Source organism: Artemia franciscana, chromosome 6 (assembly GCF_032884065.1).
Source record: "Artemia franciscana chromosome 6, ASM3288406v1, whole genome shotgun sequence".
Classification (NCBI taxonomy): Eukaryota; Metazoa; Arthropoda; class Branchiopoda; order Anostraca; family Artemiidae; genus Artemia; species Artemia franciscana.
Window position 1 is genome coordinate 32,440,830 of NC_088868.1, and position 22,342 is coordinate 32,463,171.

The window sequence follows — 22,342 nt, forward strand, 5'->3', positions numbered from 1 at the left end:
TTACACAACCGCCTTTTCTATTCAAAACTTACATGTCCCCAGGGTATAACTTACAACACTTACCCGGAGAGTTTTTGGAGGTTTTCATCCTCAAAGACCCAATTTCTCGACCTTTTGATTATGCTAAACAAAATGCCTATCTTAAAATTTTGATTATTTTTGTTTGAGTAAATGATGGGCATAGGGGGGCTGGCTGCCCTTCAATCACTTCCGACTTTTAAGAAGTTCACTAACCCTCTCATTTTTCAATCGAATGAGCTCTTTTTGAATTTGCTATAACAACTCCTGCTATACGAAGTGCCCTGGTCTAAAACACCCCCCCCTCCCCCGAAAAAAATACATTGTGCCCACATTGCTCTTTACTTTGACAGCACTATTTTGCTGCCTATGATATTTGCCTTAGGTATTAGCTGGGCATCTGTAAATTGGCATTACGTTGTATTTTATTTTAGGTTGATTAGCCATTAAGCAAGATGGCCAAAGGATTGTTTGACTATTCCTCTGAAGAGGAAGTAGATTCTTTCTCTGAAAAGGAGAATAAACATGGCTCAAAAGCTCTGCTGTCATCTATTAAGAAAACTGACACAAAAACTGATTTTAACAAACCATCTGAAAATAGTTTTTCCCAGAGAAATCGATTGTCAACTGCATTAGACAGTGATGATGATGACAGTGTCATTAAAAATTATGGGGTGAAGAATTTTGGAAAGGTAGATTCCTTAAGATGTAAGCTTTCGAATATTAACAACATAAGAGAAAACTTCTCAAAGAAAACTGAAGTAACCCCACTGTTTAGTTTTGAGAAAAGAAAAGATATTGGACTTTTTTGTGAATTTTCAACCGATGAAGGTGACGAATCAAGTGATAATTCTGACTTAGAGAATTACAACAAAGATAAGAATAATCGTAGATGGTATTTCAAAGAGCAGGAAAGTAACTTCAACTATATGAAATCATCCCCAGACATAAAAAAAGATATTAAACTGCAACATTTGTTTACTACAGTCTCTTTACGTGAAACTTACGTTAAAGCATGCCGTGTTATGGAATCTGTATTTGCTGATTTAGATCACAGAACAGACAACATTTTGAAGGCCAAAGAAACAGACCTCAGATTGTCAAACTCCGCCAAACCTGAAACACCAAAAACAAGGTTAGAGACCACTGACATAATAGAACAAAGGGATCCTGCAATTCGAAAGCAAGAATCAAGAAATCTGACAAATGGATCATTCGCAAAAGCTAATGCAAAAGTAAAGGAAAGCAATAGACTTACTGTCATTCCTAAAGGTAAAACAAGCCACTATTAAACTTTAAATTTTCTGTCACTGATAAAATGTGAAAATATTTTATTTTTATTTAACTTTTGAGAAAGAGAGAGAGAGAGAGAGGTAAGTTTCAAGGAAGTGGCTTTAATTTACCAAAGACTTGAAAAACTTAACCTCTTCTTTATTTGACAAGTTAGTTTTTGAAGAGGTCCAGAAAAAAACTCCCTTTCGGAAAAATAGACCCCTGCTAAAGTTGGTAGTATTGATAGGATTCGAAATTGTTATTTTACCCACAAAATAAACAAACATAAATATTCAGATAAAGCCCACAGGGAGACAAAGAAAAAACAAAACTTGACAACCTAGGTCAGGAGAGGGACAAGGGAGGCTACTTCAGTGTGGCAAATTCACAATATTACACTTAAAAAAAATTGTAGAATAAGAAGTTTGTGTCTTTAAGGGTACAAAATACGTTTCGTTTTTTATGTGCCCGATTTCACATGGCTTACGCAACCTTTCTCACTGGCTAACTTCACAAAACGGCTGTCATGATTACGCCTTGGGAATATACGCCGAATGACGAGAACGATCTGCCAGTACGACTGTAATGCAAGTGTCTGTATAAATTTTGTTTGTGCTAATTTTGACTTCTGATTATAACAATTCATTATATTTGGTGACCAGCAGAGGAATCCATTCCCAAGGCGAGCTCTTTCTTTCTAGGTTTGTTTCCAAAGAAAGACTACTTTATATCTCTCCTTCTTGGTTTTGTTCCGAGCAGAAAATTCACTGATTTTGTTATTTTCGAATAGAAAACCATTCTTGTTTTCGTTTGTAACTTCGGTTTCCAAATAGAAGTTCCTTTCTTGTTTTCAGTTTCTTGTTTCTGTTTCCGTGTTCACTTCTGAACAGACCCCTTTCTTGTTTTTGTTTCTGATTCCGAATGACTTCTGAACAGAAATGCCTTTCCTGTTTTCATTTCTGATTTTTTTGGGGGTTCACTTCTGAACAGAAATCCCTTTCTAGTCATCCTTTTCTGGTTTCTGTTTCCAGGTTTGCTTCTGAACTGAAATTGCCTTCTTGTCTATAATTTCTGTTTTGGGGTTCATTTCCAAAAAGAAATCTTTTTTGTTTTTTTGTTTCTGATTCCCGGGTCAACTTCCAAACTGAAATCCCTTTTTGTTTTTCCGTTTCTAAAATCTGTTTCTGGTTTCACTTCTGGACAAAGACTCCTTTCTTGTTTTACGGTTTCGAGTTCTAGTTCCGCGTTAAGTTGTGATTAGACATCCTTAATCAAACCCTCCTAGTTTAACGTTTTAGTGCTGGTGAACAACAAGGAGACGATCATTTGATTAGATTACTTTATTATAATAATTCTTTACAATGGATGGTCTTTTGAAGAATAGGTTCAACGATTTATCAATGAACCAAAGAAGTTAAATGTTTTTTCTAACAATCAGGACATTTGGAGGAGCGTGGTAATTGTCCCTGCCTCCCTACTTGGGTCCATACTTGCACTAGACTCCATTAGTTTGACTGACAAGCAAACAACCATATGGTAGAACAGTACCGAAACATATGATTGGATTACGGTGGAGAAAAAAAGCAATAGGATAGATCTGGAGAATGCCGGCTGCCACTTACAATGGACTGCCCATAACGACTTTCAGATCTAAAAATAAATACTACATGAGGTATGTATCACATGAATGCTTAGATTAACGGTAAAAATTGTTGTTACAACCAAAAACTAAGATTTGGAGCAAGAAGTTTGGTCTTAAGTTTTACTTAAGTTTATTTAGAGTTTTTTTTATTGTATTGATTTATAGTTATGAACGTAACTTGTTTGAGTTTTTCCAATATCACAAATAAACAGTGTAAAATAAGTAGCAGTGTTCCATGTAAAGTTAGATGCACTGCAAAAGTGGGCACAATCTACTAAAAAAAATCTGTGTAAAAAAGTAAACTCATTATGTGACAAGAAAAACCCAAAAAACTAACCTCATTGAAACCTTTTTGTTCCTCTTTCCTTTCCATTGGAAATATTGAAAAGCGATTTTTTTTTGTCTTTTAGAAAGTGGAAGGTATTGTCACAAAAACCATTTTGTGCCTTATGGACAGTCTAGATGTCAAGAACTTTGTGAGAAACTTAAGGATTGTCGCAAACATCAATGTGAGTTTCCTTGTGAAACCCCTCATTACTCCCATAAATGTAATCAAGAGATAGTTACCAAACTATTGTGTGGCCACGAGATAAATGCATCATGTGGACAAACTGTAACTACACAGCGTTGCCGCGTCAAAATAAAGACTACTTTTAAGTGTGGTCATATTGGAGTGGGGAGTTGTGGAGAAGCTTCATTGATAAATTGTGGCGGCAGAATAGAAACAAAACTCAAATGTGGTCATTTTACTATGTATGTTTGTAATGGGTAAGCTATTTGCCTCTTTTTTTTTAAATTACTGAAAGTCCCGAAAGTTGTGTTTTGTAGAAAAACTAAGAATTTATTGTGCAGTAGAGCTTACATGGATTTACAACATCTTTGTTTTGAAAGTTCAAAATAGAGAGGTTAGTCTTCACCAGAGTTTTTGTCTTAGGAGGCTTAACACTGCTAAGAACATGTAGTACAGTGGTTTTTAAGGATTGGCATTTATTTGGGTCCAAATTGTGGCTCTGTTTCACTAAATGGTAGTGAAGGACTTTTAAAACTTGGAAAAGGGACCTTGAATTCACTATTTTCTTGTGAATGAGTCAAATACTAATCTGTTTTTATTATTTCTAAGTAATCACCTAACCATCCTTATCAAGGTAAGTACTAAATTCTTTTATCTTTCTTAAAAGTCCCATAGAATATTTTCAGCTAACTGAAATTTTTACTAGTTGTTTGCCAGAAAGAATCGTTTCAGATCCCCCTAGAGACCAAATTGACAAGCTGGTATAATTAACCTGCTATTTCTGCCAATGAATAAGTGCTATTTGAAGGGTTTTCGACAATCGACGGTCTCTAGAAAATTGAGAGACAGAATGCTACCCTAACCTCAATTTTGAAGGTCGATGTTTTCAAGTTCACTTAATCACGGCCTTAAAAATAGTTTTATTTAATTGCTATGAAAGTATCTGGATGAAAGAAATCTTTTAATCCTGATCCAATGTTAAACTAAAAAAATCAAAAAAACTAGAAAGGATTTCCATATTTCTTGTTCTAGTGACACATTTTTATGATTATAGCGACCAACATGTTGGCCGAAGTACAAGTTTTACAAAACTTAAATGATGAATATTAAACTTAAAAAATGATGTAAAAAACACGTTTTGTCTAAATTTATTTTCAAAATAAGCACCAAATTCAAAAGATACACCCTTCTTGAAAAGAAAGTTTTAATACTGTTTAATTAAATGTAATTTTGGGCTTGAAGGTTTATTTTGAATTTGTTATTGTTGTTGGTTAAAAATGTTTGTTTTAAGCTGAAGTTTGTACTTATTTGTTCACGAAGGGCTGTTTAGTGGGAAATTCATCGCAGTTAAATTGTTTGGCTGGTATTTTTTTGAGATCCACTTGTGCATATTGACCAAATCTTTGCTGTGCGCCCATGGAACGCTACATTGAGTTTAATAGAGAGTTCTATCAACTTCACATTGATTTTTGGCAGGCCTTAAACCTCATATGGAGGAAAGACCTTTGGCATATTCTTAAACTCTACGATCTCCCAGATAAAATCGTAAAAATTGTTGAGGACATGTACAACCAATTCAACAGCCAAATTCTGACTACCGATGGGCTCTGTAATGAATTCGTGACAACTTCCCGAGTCCCCCAGGGCTGCATCCTACCCCCTTATCTGTTCAACATATTGTTGCATGCCTACCTCTCCCTGACACTTGCTGGATATGGGGCGAAAACAGGTGGGATCCTAGTTAACAAACTAGCGTACGCTGATGATATCGACCAGCTAGGTAGACTACCCCCCAAGAACTCTAAAGACGGACTAACTGCATCTCTCAAACTACGAAGTCTTTTGGGATACAGATTAATGCAAATAAACCAAAACCCTAAAAACCAAAGTTCTGATTCTATCATGCCAGGAATTTCTATATCTGAATACTGAGATGATCTTTGAAAGCTGTATTGTAGAATAGTTTTTACCAAATAATGATACATTTTTAATTGCTGTAATTTATCGTCCTCCCTTATCGGTCATGGCAGACTTTATTGACAAATTCGAAAATATGTTAAGTGTGACATCAAATCTTCGAATGCCATTTTTTATCTTCGGGACTTTAATATTGACTTAAAGGGATATCTCCCATCAAGACAGCAATGAATTGACCAACATGTCCTTCAGTTTTTAAAATGTAACCTTTCTCATGGTATGAACCCAGTATGTTTTATTCCGACACGAATAAAAAATTCTTCTTTTTCTCTGATTGATAACATTTTTGCTCCTTATTCATGTGAGGCTACATTCGTGGTTATGGAAGATACGTCTGATCATTTTGTTTTAATTTCTGATTTCGAAACCCAAAAAAGTCAATAAAGAAAATCCTATGAAGAGGAGAAATTTCTCACAAGTAAATATGAATGAACTGAAATCTCATCTTAGCGATGTAGATTGTAGTGAAGTTACTAATGAGAATGACCCAAGTACATCCTTAGATGTACCTTACCGAATTCTGAATGAAAAACTGGACCTTCATTGGCCATTTAAAACTTCATACCTCACCCAAAGGGCCTCACCCAAACAACCTTGGATAAGTTTATCACTTTTAAAATCAATCAAGGAAAAAATTAACAGTATAAACATAAAAATGAAATACCCCCTAAGCTAAGAATGTTCAGTGGTTCAAAAATTACAAAAATTGGCTGGTTAAAGTCTTCGAACAAGTGAACAAATTTATTATGAAAATTCATTTTAAAAATCTGATTTACCTCGGACTACGTGGAAATTAATCAATGGAAAAATTGGGAACAATACTCGGGCACAATACCCTGAAGTGATTGCGAATAGAAACTGTATTGAATTTAGTACAACCGTTGAACTGGGATCCTCTTAATCCCTACCTTATTCATATAAAGATTATTATAAGATCTCCCGTATTCATAAAGATCTCCCGCCATCCGAAAATTCTAGTATGTTCCCGGCCACTGTTACCTTTGGTGAATTCCAGAAAGTAATTACAAATCTAAAAAGTGGTAATTCCCTAGTCTAGATGGGCTCTCCACAAATATAAATAACCATGAAGACCCCACTGCCTTTCCATCACAAACACCAAGAACAAGAAGAACAATAGGGAATTTTTTAAGACAGTGGGAAATAAATTAGAATGAATATTTCCGCCCTATGTCCAAGGGCCGTCCTCAGCAATACAAATAAGAAAAAAACAACTTACAAGAGGATAAAATCAATAAAACTAAAATGAACAGTTTTTCAAAACAGTCCCAGCATCCTTACCTCAGCGAAGTTCAACCAGAACTGATATATAAATTGTTATGAAACGAGGCAATTCATTGAAATGAAAGAAAATGATTTAAAAACGCGTTTTTAATGCCAGCCTAGCTTTTTTCGCTGCTGATCTTATAGGTCTATTTGTGACAGGTTCTGTGTTAATATCTGTTGTTTTTTTTATAATATTTCGTAAGGTCATTTTTAATTAAATTTCTGTATAGAGCATTCAGTGAATATTTTCCTAAATCCCTATTTAAGGAAATATTATTATTAATCTTAAGTCTGATTTCAATCGCTTCTCGAACTACTTGCTTTATGCCTAGATCATTGCTAATAATTGCGGATTCTTCAAAAGTATTATGTGGCTAGAATTTTCGAAAACATGGCTGCTTAAAGCAGAATCAAAAGAAACAGAAGTGATATTAGAATTCAGAGCTTTGGTGATATCGTCTTTATGTTGTTGTAGGCGTTTCTCGAAATTCTGGTGGGTTCTCCCTACATAGAATTTGCCACAGTCGCATGGTATTTGATAGACACCTCTTTGGCGAGTAACTGGAGTCTTATCTTTACCAGAATTTAGGAGATTTATGATTTTCAAATTATTGATAAATACAACTTACAGATTATTTTGTGTGCAACCTTTTTTAAGATTTCTAGTGATTATTGGGATATATGGGAGGTAAATCATGTTTTGGGGTTTATCGGGATTCTCACATGGTAAATCATCGTTGATTTTATGGGAGTGTCTTTTCACTCAACGGTTAATTGCATTATTAATAAATAAAAGGGGATACCCATTTCCAAAAAGTATGTCCCTGATAAAGTTTAGTTCAGCTGCGATGTAGGAATCAGAACAAATGTTTAGGGCACGATCGACGAGAAATATTACGACACCTCTTTTAACTTGTGGGGGTGGTTTGATTCAAAATGTAAATATCTATTGTTTTGTGTTGGTTTTCTGTAAATAGTAAAATTGAGTTCATCTAAGCTACGAATAATTAGAACATCTAGGAATGAGATTTTATTTGCAATTTCAATTTCTAAGGTAAACTGTAAATTCCTATTATATGTATTAAGGTGATCTAAAAAACCCCTATTTTCATTTTCCCTTTTCAGTTTTATTGATTTTATCTCTTGTAACTTGTTTTTCTGGCACTTGGTATTAACCAAGTGACATATAGCAATCGCAAATTCTGTCGGTCTGTCTGTCTATCGGTCTGTCGGTCCCGGTTTTGTTACTTTAGGCACTTCCAGGTAAGCTAGGACGATGAAATTTGGCAGGCGTATCAGGGACCGGACCAGATTGAATTAGAAATAGTTGTTTTCCCGATTTGACCATCTGGGGGGGAGTGGGGACCCGTTAATTCGAAAAAATAGAAAAATTAAAGTATTTTTAAGTTACGAACGGTTGATCAGATCTTAATGAAATTTGATGTTTGGAAGGATATTGTATCTCAGAGCTATTATTTTAAATCCCGACCGGATCTGGTGACATTGGAGGGAGGGAGTTGGGAGGGGGAAACCTAAAATCTTGGAAAACACTTAGAGCGGAGGTATCAGGATGAAACTTGGTGGGAAAAATAAGCACAAGTCCTAGATACATGATTGACATAACTGGATTGGATCCGCTCTCTTTGGGGTAGTTGGGGGGGGGGGGGGGGGTAATTCTGAAAAATTAGAAAAAATGAGGTATTTTTGTTTTTTCAACCAGTTGGCTTGTTGGGTATTACCATGACGGAAAAGTCATCTTTTCCATTACCATTTTCTTAACTTCTTATGTAATATATGGTCGATCTGACGAGAAACGTTTTGTTGACTTCTCAGGAAAACCGGCCTTGTAATTTCGAAGCAAAGTTCCTTGGAAAATAATAGGTTTTTCATTTACTACTTTTAGCATCTTGAAAATTTTCCCATTTCTCGCAGCTTAACAATTGGCTGAAAGCCAGAAGTCCCTCGTCTGTGATTGGTCGACTGATAGTTACAGTTGTAGTGTAATCGATCTTAATGGAATTGGTGGGGTTAATTTCAAGAGAAAAGTGGTAACTTCCTTCAATCGGATCCCCGGTCGTAGGTATGTTGTTAAATTTGTGCATATTTATGGAAATTTGGTCAAGAGAGGTACCACTTTTGGTTGTGGGAAAATTGGCGAGCTGCTTCAGGCCGAATCTGGCGTCCAAGTGATTGAGCTTTAATTCAATGGCATCGCCCATGATGAATAATAATTGAGACTAATTGAGAGGGTATAATTGAGACCCCATTTCTCCTGCCCACAACGTCCGCTCCAAGAAGTATCGCCTTCCCCCAATCAAATCAGAAAGAGCTAGATTCTCAATTAGATACCAAATTCCTCATACTGTAAATAAACTTAATTTAGTAGAAATGTCCCCAAGTTTTAAAATTGATTTTCTTTGAAAAAACATACTTAAATAATAGTTCTTTTTCTGGATGTTTGGATTGGTGAATTATAAATTTTAGTATGAATTTTGGTTATGATGCTCTTGCGCTGGTGTTGCCTCCTCTGTTATCTCCTACCTTGTATGTTCTTTTTTCTTTCTTTCTTTTTGTTATTCCTGCATTTTCGTATCTCTGTTTTATGGCGAATACATCGAGCCCTGCTCCCCGTCCGAAAAGTATTTATTATATAATTTGGTCAATAAAACATCTTGTCTTGTGTATGCCCTATTATTTACAAACCCGACCTTACGAGCTCTGCTCTCTGTTGGGGGTTAATGATTTTTTTTTCTTTTTTTAAGTACATTAAATAAAGTATCTAAAGTAAGGATCAGGACACCACCAATTTTATGGTGAGCAAATGGAAACAGTAGATCGATTTTTTTATTTTTGCAGCCTATTAACGGCTGATAATATCCACACTGCCGACGTCAAACGCCGCCTAGCTCTTGCTAGTTCCAATTTCAGAAGACTCTCAAACTTATGGAAGTCCATCCACCTTTTGAACCATCTGAAAACTTACATTTTTAACAATCTGATCATACTCATTGCTTCGTAGGGGTTGGAAATATGGACTATAAATGGTGAAAACGAGTGCACCCTTCTTGCATTCGAAATGAGGTGCCCACGCCGGATAGTGAAGATTAGATACAGTGACTGTTTCACAAGTTAAGAAATCCATCATTTGATTACTTGACATAGATTCCATCCGTCCTTGGAGGTCGTGTTGGGGCTTCTTTCTTCGTAATGGTGTGGAAATGTCTCATGTGCGCTTCACGGTCTTCTGCTAGGAGAAGAAGGCTGGAAAGGCGATAAGGCGGAAAATTTTTCTTCCTTTTTTTGAGGTGAACACGAGGCAGAGAACCGTGAATTTGGCCTTCAAAGATGATTTTTGGGAAACGGAACTTACTTGTTGGTTTTGCGTGACCGTGCCAGCGAAGTTGTTTGAGTTGGATCTTGACTAGGATTGTTGATTTGATTTTAAGGCGCTCAAGGACGTTGACGTTTGAGATTCGATCAATGTAGGAAATACCAGAAATGCGGTGAAGACATTTAGTTTCAAATGTTGCGGGTCGACACTGGTTATCTAGCTTCAAAATCCATGTTTCACTTGAATGCATTGTGATGGTGATAATGAAATGTAACAAAAAGTCGTGTCTTAAGTCGTAAGGATAAATTCTTGCTTCCGCATATGGGCATTAAGGCTTTGAAACTGGAACTCACGAGGCCTGTCAATCATGTCTCTTGATTTGTTGTTGTCATTGGTGATCATACTTCCAAGGTAGTGGAATTCTTCGACTCACTGGATTCTCTCTCCGTTAAGTTTCAGGTCTGGCTTAATTGTATCCTGCGAATTTGGTGAGTAGCTCATAGCTTTGGTTTTGGATGCATTCATGATCATTCCAAAAGAGTTAGTCGCTTTAAAGGCTTCTTAAGCAACGACTTGCATAAGCAACGTCGGCATAAGCTAGCTTGTCTGTCAGGACACCCCCTATATGTGTGCCACTAGCTCTTTCCACCAGGGATAAAACTGCTGGGAGGAAGAGATATAAACTAGTCTGGGGACAAGATGCATCCTTGAAGGACTCCCGCGGACGTTTGGAAGTTGTCAATGAGACCTAAACTAGTCATGACACGACTCCTAAACTTAGAACACATATCTTTGATAAGGTCGACTTGGTTTCGTGGGATTCTGTTATGGAGGAGGATATGTCAGAGGCATTTTCTCGAAACAAGGTCAGATGTTTTTTTGAAATCAATGAAGAGCTTGTATAGGTTGCGGCTGTATTCCAGATATTTGTTTAAAATCTGGCACAGAGTGAAAATTTGGTCATTGATTGATCTCCCGGGGCTCGTTATTCTTGAATCACTGAGAAAGACATTCTTTGATATGTTGAAGTGTAATATTGGTGAGAATTTTGGTGGTTTATTTTGTTAGGCTAATGGAAAAGTAATTATCAAATATTGCCTTTGACTCCTTTTTGTGTAGTGGAATAATTGTGGCCTTGTACCAAGAAGTCGGGAAAAGTTCCTCTTGCCAGACAGTGGATACGATCCTGCGGAAAATATCCGTAAGCGGTTCGTATTGGACTTTTAGCAGTTTTGCTTGCATTCCCTCTAGTCCATGTCTCTTATATGTCTTCAGCGCTAGGAGGGCGCTGAAGACAATTTAAGATTTATCTTCAGTGCAGACATGATCAGGGGATGGTCTCTGACGAAACGCCACCAGCAAGGGTAAGAGTATGTAGCAGGGACGATTTTCACCGCCTACTGCTGAGCACGTAATGAATGAATAAGATTATGGTTTTTCATCCGGCGAGATCCCCAGTCGCCTTTCGGCGTTCTCTGTGTCGAAAGAGAGTGTTAGTGATAACGTTAGTGATATGTTGGAGTGACTGGTAATATCGTTATCTCTGCAGAACTCAATGAGGCGTTTTTCCCTTTTGTTAATTCATTCAAGGCCAAATTTACCCATGATATCCCCATTCTCTGCAACAGCGGTTCCAGCAACGGTATTGAAGTCGCCAATGATAAGAACACCTGTGTCCAATGGGCTTTGCAGTTGAAGGTAGAAAATTTCAGACTCTACGTCTGGCTTACTTGAGTCTGAGGCATAGACTTGGATGATTGTAATGCTGATCAGTGATCTTTTTATTCTTATCATAATCAGCCGTTTGATTTGACGGTTGATAGTGATTTGATTTGAAAATTATAAGAAATACATTTTTAAAAAGCAAGGTGTCTTCAAAATGAAAGCTAGGAGCTACACAAAGTTTGGGGGCAAACAAAGATGTAAAACGATTATCGGTCTTTGTGATATATATATATATATATATATATATATATATATATATATATATATATATATATATATATATATATATATATATATATATATATATATATATGTATATATATATTTTTTAATTAGCGCCAGTTTCTACTATTGTAATTTCATCATTCTTATTTGAACTGCCTCCCAATATAGATTATATGTTTAAACCACCCATATCTAATGCCACTTAACCGAATCCAATACCAACTAAGCTAGTTTTTTGTAGGATAAGGTGCTGCTCCTATACAGCCACTTTCTATGGAACTTTCAAAACAGAAGCAAATTAAAAGACAACCCTTACCTGTAGGATAGGGGGGATATAAGAAAGTATTCTTAATAAAATGTATTTAGTACAGTTTTTTAGTACAGTTTTTTTTTTTTAAACAGAAGTTTTTTAGGAAAAATTGAAATTTTATACTTAATTAAAGCTATATTGCTAAGAAGTCCGTGGGGGATCCTCCTTTGTGCCCTCTGTGTGTGAGTATGACAGTAAAGCATTAGAACGTCGAAGGTAGGTAATTTTTGCGATAAAAATCAGGTCATGTGTCACGAAATGATAATTCCAAATACCGTTTGTTTATATATTGACTTACTTTAAGTTTTGTATCTTTCAATTACAGTGCAAAGATTTTTCTTTTCTCAGTTATAAGTTTTTCTTTTCCCTTTTTGCAGTGGAAAAATAGATTGTCAAGAACAATGCCCCAAGAAACTTGATTGTGGTCACGACTGCCCTAACTGTTGCAGTGAGCCATGTATAGCATCAGCTCAGTGCCCAGTTTGTATAAACTTAGATGAAGGTACTTTTAATTTTTTTCATTTTGTCAATAATAACTTTGAAAATGATAACTTTTGATAACTTTTTAATGTGAATATTTATTCCAATTTTTATTCCAAAAAAGAAAAGAACAACAATTCAAGAAATTAATGGCAATTATGCTATTAAGATTATGCGGCTAAAACAGTGAATATTTCGAAAATAAAATAGAGAGCGCAACAAAATCAATTGTAGAAATAACCCAATTATTACATATTTTGGAATTTAGTAATGCCTCAAAGTAATAAGTATACTGCTACTGCGGAACAGCGGCACAAAATTTTCCTCAACCTCACTCTGTTCAGAGGTTTAGTTATGTTGTTGCCATAAAAACCATCCTAGCCAAGTGGTTAGCACGCTAGCCTTGAAATCCTTTGCCTGCGAGGATCTGGAGTTTCAGTCCTGGTGCCGCTGGTTATTTGGTTTTGAACGGGGGTCAGTGGCATGACTCTCTAAGCTCAGTCAGAGTCGACCCAGGTCTAAACGGAAACCTGGCAGGTAATCGGGAAGATATTCGAAAGCACAGGATGACTGGCCCCAATCCCCCCCCCCATTGCACTTCCTGACTGAATAGCCATGAAACGGAGATCAGCACCGACGGTTGGGACTGCTAAATCTAATGTCGTATTGTTTACATTTTACCTATCATAAAAGTTCAATATCCTTTTAGTCTGTTCGTCTCTCATCCTATTTGAGGACCTTCTGATTTTCTTTTGGTCCCTACTGGATTGTTGCGTCATACAGTGGCGTCAATTCACGACAATGTAGTGTGGGCGACATCTTGGTTTTCAGCGCTTGCTTACCCACTTCTATCAATAAAAGTTGATATCCGGCGTTAGCATTTCCTCGACAAAGTCATGCATAAAGATATGACACATACACACAATATAACTGAAGCTTCAACCATCAAAACAAAACAAAGACAACCATCAATTCAACTAACAAAGACACCCTAGTATGTTTTTCTTTATAATCAAAAGTATTTTTTCTTATTATTTTGGAATTAAAACCAGCATTTGAGAAATTATAAACACAACAAGGTCCCTTGAAACAAAAGAGAAAAAAGCTTGTTTTTTTCTGGTGAGTTTTTTTTTAACATACACACCAGTAGTTACATTAGCAAACATTTGTGTCGCACTGTTTTTCAGAGCTCAAAAATGCTGAGCATCAAAATCGAGCGAATTAATCTAAATGGAACAACGGGAAATAAAAAAAGGTGCTCTAGCAAAAAAAATAAATGATGTGTACAAAGGGAAGAGGAAACTTACGAATTTTGCCAATATAATTAGGTCATTTCACTGTAATTACCTACATATTTCTCTTATATGTTAAGAGCATCATAATGAAAGCATACCACACCCCATCCCAGCTTAAATCCATCTTAACAAAAATAACTAAAAAAAGGTACCTTAGCATTTTTTTTCATTATAATCAACAGTATATTTTGTTATCATTTCGGATTTTTAACCAGCATTTGAGCCCCTAGACCTAAATAAGTATTCTCTCCGTCTTGACAAAGTCTTTATTATTGTTACATTTTGAAAGTGTTTCATTATTATAAGTACAGTGAGTTTCTTAAAAAAAGAAAGAGTGTTATTCGGGTCTTTTCATAAGGTTTTTTTTTAACCGAGACCTAAATTCTTATATCAGTTACAATATTATTTTTGTCATTATTTTTTGTCATTACATCTTTTACGTTACAACAGTTTTTCATTACATCATTATTACATGCATTATATAGGAATGATCCATTACATTAATATTCGCCACATCATTATTATCGTTGCATCATTTACAACCTGTACAACATCGTTGCAACAATTCTGTCGCATTGTTTTACAGAGCTCAAAGATGATGAAGATAAAAATCGATCTAACTAGACTAAATGGAGCAACATGAAATAAAAAAAAAGGTTGTCTAGGAAAAAAATAATGATGCATACAGTGGAAAGAGGAAAACTTATTGTAACTTCCAAATAACACAGATATAATTAAGTCATTTCGCTGCAATCGAAAATATTTTTCTCTTAAACGTAAGAGCATAATAAAAGCGTATTCCCCCATCCTTTCTTAGGTCAGTTCTGAAAGTGTGATTATCTAAGATTTTTGGTGGTTATTTCAGAGACATGCACCATATTTTTGTTAGTGTTATCAAGTTAAACAGATTAAGTAAGCAGAACTAACTAGTCAAACAACGCTTGTCGCCCGTAAAATTTTAAAAATTAACGTTATGCTTCTGGTTATCCTTCTTTTGCTACTTATGCTGCCATGTGTTTTCAGCCTACTTTTTACAGATTTTTCTTCCATGTTTTTTTTTTTTTTTTTTTAGATTCGGCAGTTACTACTGCAAAAAACTGCATAACTGCCCTGGTGTTTTTTTTCATAGAAAATTATTTCCCGAATTTTCCTAATATGGTCGTGCAATTTTCCACTTAGCCAGTTAAAACAATCTATTTTAAACAGTTTACCAGGAAAATATAATTTTTGCTGCCTTTGGTAATTCAAATCTTCTAATTTTATTGAAATGAACACATGACAATAGTATTGCTTTTAGTAAGAAATTTACCAGAATCGACTCTGGTGAATTATGGATATTAAGTTATTTCTAAGACTATATGACAGTTCCATTTATTAATGAAATGAAATGGAAAGATACAAACAGTAGGCAAAAGTGACCAAATATTTTGAAATAAATGCTCAAGTTTTTTGGCTTGACGTCCAAAGCCTTTATCAAAGGAAAAAATATATATTGAAACTAGACTAAATAGTTAAAAACTTACAAAAGATAACGTGAAGAAATAAAAAAAAATGTTAAAACGGAAAAAAACAGCTTCCGAACCACTTTAGCTTTTTTCTGAACCCGTGTTGTTGTATCAAATGCGAGTTTCCCATTTCCTAGTCTTTTTCTGGATATATAAATCAGATCTCATAATAAAGCGATAATAGATCATCATATACCTATGTTGTTGAGTTGATAATAGATTCTTCATTTAAAAGGGTGGACACGTTTCTTTTTTTCTCTCTCTCTCTTTCTCTTTCTTTTTTCTTTCTCTCTTTATCTTTCCCTCTCTCCTTGTCTCTTTCTCTCTCCCTTTGTTAGAGATTTTGTGTCAAATTAATTATATCTGTCTTTTACAATAACTAATTTTTCAAATTAATTATAAGTGTCATCTATAAGTGTCTACACGTCTCTCTCTCTCTCTCTCTCTTCTCTCTCTCTCTCTCTCTCTCTCTCTCTCTCTCTCTCTCTCTCTCTCTCTCTCTCTCTCTCTCTCTCTCTCTCTCTCTCTCTCTCTCTCCTTGTCTGAGATTTTGTGCCAAATTAAAGTTTTTGATTTTAACCTTTGTTTAATCTGGCTTTATTTTATTTAACGAAAATATGTACACTTTGAAATAGAAGTGAGAATATTCCTCGAAGTATCATGGATACTAAAAATGAAATCGGATTATTTAAATTTGTTAAGCATACATAGATAGCTATATACGTTTTGCAAATTTGGGAGAACCCCGAAACACACTTTAATGAAAAAGGCATTCATACGCAGTGAGGCAGTTTTACGCCAATTGTGGAAATAAGGAACATTTTAAGAAAAGTCAGCAGAAAAGGTTGATTCCTTTAGCAAAAGACAATAACTGCCATTAATATAAGCTATGGATTAATATGGATATTACTAACAGTATTCAAGGTTAAAAGTTTCAAATTATTAGTTAATTGCCTTATCTTCAAAAACATCTTTTTAGAAAGACCATTTAGGCTATTATATTCTGTTATATTTATCATTTAGTTGATTATTGACATATAAATAGAATCCTTATTTTATTCTGTTCTAAAAATGTCACTTTTAGTACTTCATTTTTACGTATTCCCACTAGCCTATATTTTTCAGTAGTTATTATTTGTTTAGTAATAACCCAGCCGCTGTTACCATAGGCGGGAGACAGGTTAAAAGGTTGAACGCTTCCTGCACCTTGGTAGGCTACTCTCCTCTGATAATTGCCATAGCTCTGATGACAAACGTTGATCTGCACTTGCTGGTTAAAGCTTCTGAAGACTGACCAATCTCTTGAAAAGTAACCATCTAATCAAACAAACTCAATATGCGAATTTTCAAAAGACTATTAATTACCATAATCATGCATAGATGCCAGACTTCGACACTGAAAACCGAAGACGAAAGAAAACGTCTGGCTCGAGATGTCTCCGTTGCATCGATAGAATCAAATACCGCAACGCAAATTTGGAAGTGCGTCAAAGGCTCCAGTCCACTGAAACTATTGTTAGCAACATCAAGAAATAACAACTACGCAGGTTTGGCCACGTCAAGCGAATGTAACCAAGCTGGCAAACGTTGGTTGGGCTTGTTGGCCCATTTGGGCAATTTTCAGCTTGCATATTTCACGATCCAAATTTGGCAACAATGGAGAGAATTTACACAGTAAAAGATCTGAATAGGTGGATAAAAACCAAACAAAATTGTAGGACATTCCGGTTTTCAAGAGTAAATAGACCGAAAATGGAGCCATGGGACAAACATTCCTTTTGATGTCATTGGCAACTTGAATATTCATTAATACATTTTTTTTTGTGAAGATGAAAAAAGCCACTTAACTAATCTCGTTTAATCATACTTATTCTTCCTTTTTAGAACGCCGAAAAAGTCGGAATAAAACATACAGAGATTTGGCAATGCTGAAGATGAATGAAGTTAAGAAGGAAGCAAGAAAATTCAAAATTATTGATTTGGACCCTTCATCCTCAACCTTTTTAGATGTCAGAGACAAAGTTTTGAAGTATGTCCAACCTCTTCATGGGTGGTATCCTGAAGTACAATCAATTAAAGAAGTCTTCAATTCAAGCTTGCTTGAAGTTTTTCATTCTTGTCAAGCTAGTTTAATTGAGCCTTCAACTATACGTGAAAAGTTCCATGGTACTGATGCTGAAGCTGTTAATGAAATTATACGTAATGGCTTTCGATTACCAATTAATGACAACCAAATTCGAATGTTCGGCCGTGGTATTTATTTTGCCACCGATTCTAGTAAGAGTGCACAAGCGATTTATACTAAAGGATCTAACGTGTTGCTTTTATGTGACGTTTTATTTGGCAAAGAAATGAAGGTTTCTAGCCCCCAATATAATATGAATTTAGAAACTATTAAGAACCTTGGATATGATTCCATATTTGCTCCAAGGAACACAAAAAGTGAGGGAGGGGTTTTGTTTGATGAATTTGTGATATATGACCCTTGTCAAGCATATCCAAGATACGTTATTAATTACAAAGCATGCCAATTATCAACTTCCGGTATTAGCACTGTAGCTACGAAGTTTCAAAAATACGAAATTCCTCCTAACAGATTATTTGATCCCTCCGATGAGTTAGATTACCATTTCCGTGTGGCTGATTCGCAGTTTCGTCGCTTTTGCAAAACTAGGGAAGTAATAAAAGTTACTTATGTTGTCAACCCCCTACTCGAATCAGAATTTGTAGAAACTTTGAAAAAATTCAGAGAAAAATATGGAAACAAGGCAGAAGAAGCAAAGCCTATTTTGGCATTCCATGGCACACCAATAGAATCAAATATTGATTCGATACTTCAAAACAATTTTCAAAAATCTTATATTAAGCAAACTTCCTATGGATACGGGCATTATTTTTCTGAATTCCCTGACATTTCATTAGGATACGCTGGTGCAGTTAAAGCCCTTATTTTATGTCAACTTCTACCTGGGAAATCGCAGGATGTCAATAGCTGTACCAATATTGCACCCGGATTTGATTCAAATCGAATGGGCAAAGATTCGATGGGGAGGGGGAAAATGATTATTATTGTAAATGAAAAACAGATCTTACCTCGCTATGTCATCCATCTAAACTGAACCAAAAGAAGCCAGACTAAACCAATAAGGATAAAGACACAAATTCAAATCGAAGAAAATAATGAGGAAACCAAATTTGATTAATTACTGAAGTATATTTGTAAAAATAACTGAAAAAAGAAAAAAAAAATGCCACAAGAAACCTGAAATATAAATGCCACGACTGACACAACGAGATTTGTACTTTCAGTGGAGGGAAAGGGGAAGGATTTAAAAAAAATACCAGATGCAATTTATGTGAAATGAAATTTATGTGAAGTGAAATGAAAATTAAAGAAGCAATCCTTTTAACCATCTGTACATGCTGATTTGAGGCCTGTTTGTTTCAAAGGCTTATTTGTATTAATTGGGCGTAAAACTTACTGTTTTTTGTATTGTTTTTTGTTTTCACAATAGGCGTAAAACTGCCTAACTGGAATAAGCTGCCTAGCTGCCCAATCGCTTTATTATGTGATCTGATTTATATATCCAGAAAAAGACTAGGAAATGGGAAACTCGCAAATGCAAATGTCGTGTTTTGAATAGCACTGAGTGGCCCAACTCAGATATTGAGTATAAACCTTAAAATTATATAAAACATTAACAGATTTTAAATATATTAGAAACAAGTTTGTTCATAGGAAAGTAAAGAGTGACGTCGAAACTGATACTCCCTCAGTTGCCTTCTTTTTACGCAAAAATTAGTACAGAAACTTTTGACCCAATGCTTTGAAAATGATTTAGTTGAATTTACTTTAAACGATACCATTTTCAGTTAAATTTAGGCAACATTTTTTTACTCTGCTGTGAAGCCTGAATTAAGAGGCACTAATCTTGAATCCTTACCAACTCAATTTTGGTAGCAATGTCTTTATTCCGGCGACTTCCTAAGGTCTCCATCAACCTGTGATTACAAAATGGCCTTTCTCGTGCTTATATTTTAGCTTTTGGATGACAATTTGCTCAATGGTATAGATGCATGCACCTTCAACGGAATGGAGTTAGAGCTTGGATTATAGGCTGGTAACTTTTCGGCTTCTGATGACGTCTAGGAATGCCACGCTTGGCACAATCCCGCCATGCCATGCCTCTTCATGCCAAACTACGGACCGTAAATGCAATCTGGTGTACACAATTTTTGATAGTGGGGCCTTCCTTGGCTCAAATTTGAATTTGCTTGTCTTTTCTTAAGTGGGCCAATACTATGAAAAGTAAAGGTGATAATTCTTCATTTCATTGTTCCTACCGATTTATGATCTTTTTTACCTCTAAAGAATATAGACTTAGTGGTACAAAGTTTAGCTTAACCTATTTTAAGGAATTATTTGTGTTTTCACCACCCGTAAATTTTGATCTGTAAAGCTAATAAATACATCCTTTCGCCAAATAAGGTGGAATGCCCTTAATATGCTAATTTATTTGAATTAGACGCCTTATTTTAAAAGACATTAAACCATCTGGTAGTAGATACTAGTATATTATGATGTAGACAGAATAATATTTTGGAGGTAACCAATGTTTACATAATCCGTGAATCAATTAGTTATAAATATGAAATAATTATTTTGTGGAGAAGTGGTGCAGTTTTCGAATTTAGAAAGGGTCTCATATCCCTTTAGGCCATTGCACTAGCTAGGGCACTATATATTCGTCATTTGCAAAGTGAAATTTGTGTATTTGGTATTATTGGCTAGTCTGAACATAGCGTTCCTTTTTAAAATTTTCTGTGATTTATCTGTGCCTATTCGTGCAATGTAGTTTGTAGTAATGTACCAAAAATACATAATGCCAGTAATTGTCTGACATTTTTTTTTTCTTTAACTTGGGGATGGGACGATTTCTAAACATTGGCATCATAAGCTATATAGCAGCACTCATTAGAATAACAAAAACAAAGGAAGCAAAATCAAGCGAAATGAAGAATTAAGTGAATACAAGAGCCACATATTAGTATCGGTAATGTTCGTCGATAATTCCATGCTGAAATATAACATATCCAAAAAAGAAAGAAGAAAACTTGAAACTTTTGCCATTAGACTATTGGTTCAGTATAATCTAAGTCCTTAGTGCGTCTGCGTTTAAGCTATTCTTTGTCCTATGTTTTTATGGAAAAATTCGCCCGACTTCGGAACATTTCAAGAAGTTGCTGGACAGTGCTGGCGCCTTCTATTTGCGGTCATCTCAAGTATATCTAATCACAGAGACGTTTCGCAGGGGGGGCGGGGGGTTACACTTCATAAATTAGTTTTCTTGTTCAATAAGTTCTTGAATTTTTTTTACGAATTATGCAATAAGTGCTGAATATTTTTTTTAAATTTAAAAAAAATATTACAGAAATGGACAACTTTAGATTTTATTTTCGGTTGTTCGTGCTTACTTCCATTTTAAAAAAAAAAGAAAAAAAGAAGACCGTTTCTCATTCCTCCAACACTGTCCTAAATAATCAGTAGTTGACAATTTGATATAAGAGCTGTAAAAAAAACCTGTTTTTAAGTTGCTGTATATGTCACACCTTCTTATACTTTTATATATTATCTGATATATTAAATGTATCCGAATGTTATATTGACTGTTGTTTTGATTTCGCGAGCAGGACTGAAATTATTTTAGTTTTGTACCATCTTTAACTGTCTAATGTTAAGTGTGTTATTTTTAACAACATACTTTAAGAATTTCATTAACCACGAGTTGGTTCGATTATTGTGGATGGTACAACATGCAATATTTAATTTAAATAAAATGCATTTATAGAACTTTCAGACCTTAGCTGGAAGCTATATTTTGTGACTTTAATACCCACAGAAATTACCAAAGTTGAGAGCGGGTGATTAAACCAAAAATAAATAAGATGGTTAATTAGATGGAAAAACATTGAGAAAAGGATAAATATTGTGTTAGGGGAAGGGCCTATTTTCAGGAAGTTTCGTTTTCACTCACAAAATTCAGAGCACAAGTTACGGCTAATGGTTCAGTTCTAGTGGCTATAGCTCTGTTTCTGATCTGACATTCTCCAAATCAGGAAAGGGTAAGAGTATCTAGCACGGACGATTTTCACCGTCTACTGACGAACATGTAGCATGTTTTTGTTGTTTTAAAAGCAGAGTTGTGAGAAAGAGTCAAACTTTAGCGTAAAGAGCGGGACGTTGAGGAGGACAGCCCCTTTCATCTATATATATAAAAATAAGTTGTCTGTGGATGGATGGATGGATGTGTCAGGTGACGTCACCTGAAAAAACTGGATCAGGTGACGTCAAAACTGAAAAAACTAAAAAAAGGCAAAAACTACAAAAAAAACTAAAAACTAATAAAAAAAATAAAAAAGCTAAAAAACTAAAAAAACTATAAAGGTAAAAACCAATAAAAAACTAAAAAAAAACTGAAAAAACTAAAAAAAGGCAAAAACTACAAAAAAAACTAAAAACTAATAAAAAAAGTAAAAAAGCTAAAAAACTAAAAAAACTAAAAAAACTAAAAAAAGGTAAAAAACTAAAAAAAATAAAAATAAAAAAAAACTAAAAAAAAGGAAAAAACTGAAAAATAAGCTAAAATAAAGGTAAAAACCAATAAAAAACTAAAAAAAAAGGAAAAAACTAATAAATGACGACACTCAAAGAGAAAGCGACCAGGACAATGGAATGTTCGATTAGCAATCAACAAAGCACCGGGACA

General features: G+C 35.0%; 2 protein-coding genes across 2 annotated transcripts in view; one reads left to right on the plus strand and one right to left on the minus strand.

Moving 5' to 3' along the window:
• Positions 1 to 22,342, minus strand: part of LOC136028546 (uncharacterized oxidoreductase YjmC-like) — a 584,142-nt gene that overhangs the window by 33,983 nt on the left and 527,817 nt on the right. The window lies entirely within an intron of this gene.
• On the plus strand, positions 426 to 21,236 carry LOC136028327 (uncharacterized). Its single transcript, XM_065706103.1, has 4 exons — positions 426 to 1,290; positions 3,343 to 3,700; positions 12,673 to 12,797; positions 17,460 to 21,236. Exons 1-4 carry the CDS (start codon positions 474 to 476, stop codon positions 18,692 to 18,694), a joined length of 2,535 nt encoding a protein of 844 aa, XP_065562175.1. The 5' UTR covers positions 426 to 473; the 3' UTR covers positions 18,695 to 21,236.

Excerpts from the sequence above, each read along its gene's own strand:
- LOC136028327 (XM_065706103.1), top strand. The coding sequence starts at position 474 with ATGGCCAAAGGATTGTTTGACTATTCCTCTGAAGAGGAAGTAGATTCT. Across the intron at positions 1,291-3,342 it reads ACTTACTGTCATTCCTAAAG|AAAGTGGAAGGTATTGTCAC; the intron begins GTAAAACAAGCC and ends TTTGTCTTTTAG. Across the intron at positions 12,798-17,459 it reads TTGTATAAACTTAGATGAAG|AACGCCGAAAAAGTCGGAAT; the intron begins GTACTTTTAATT and ends CTTCCTTTTTAG.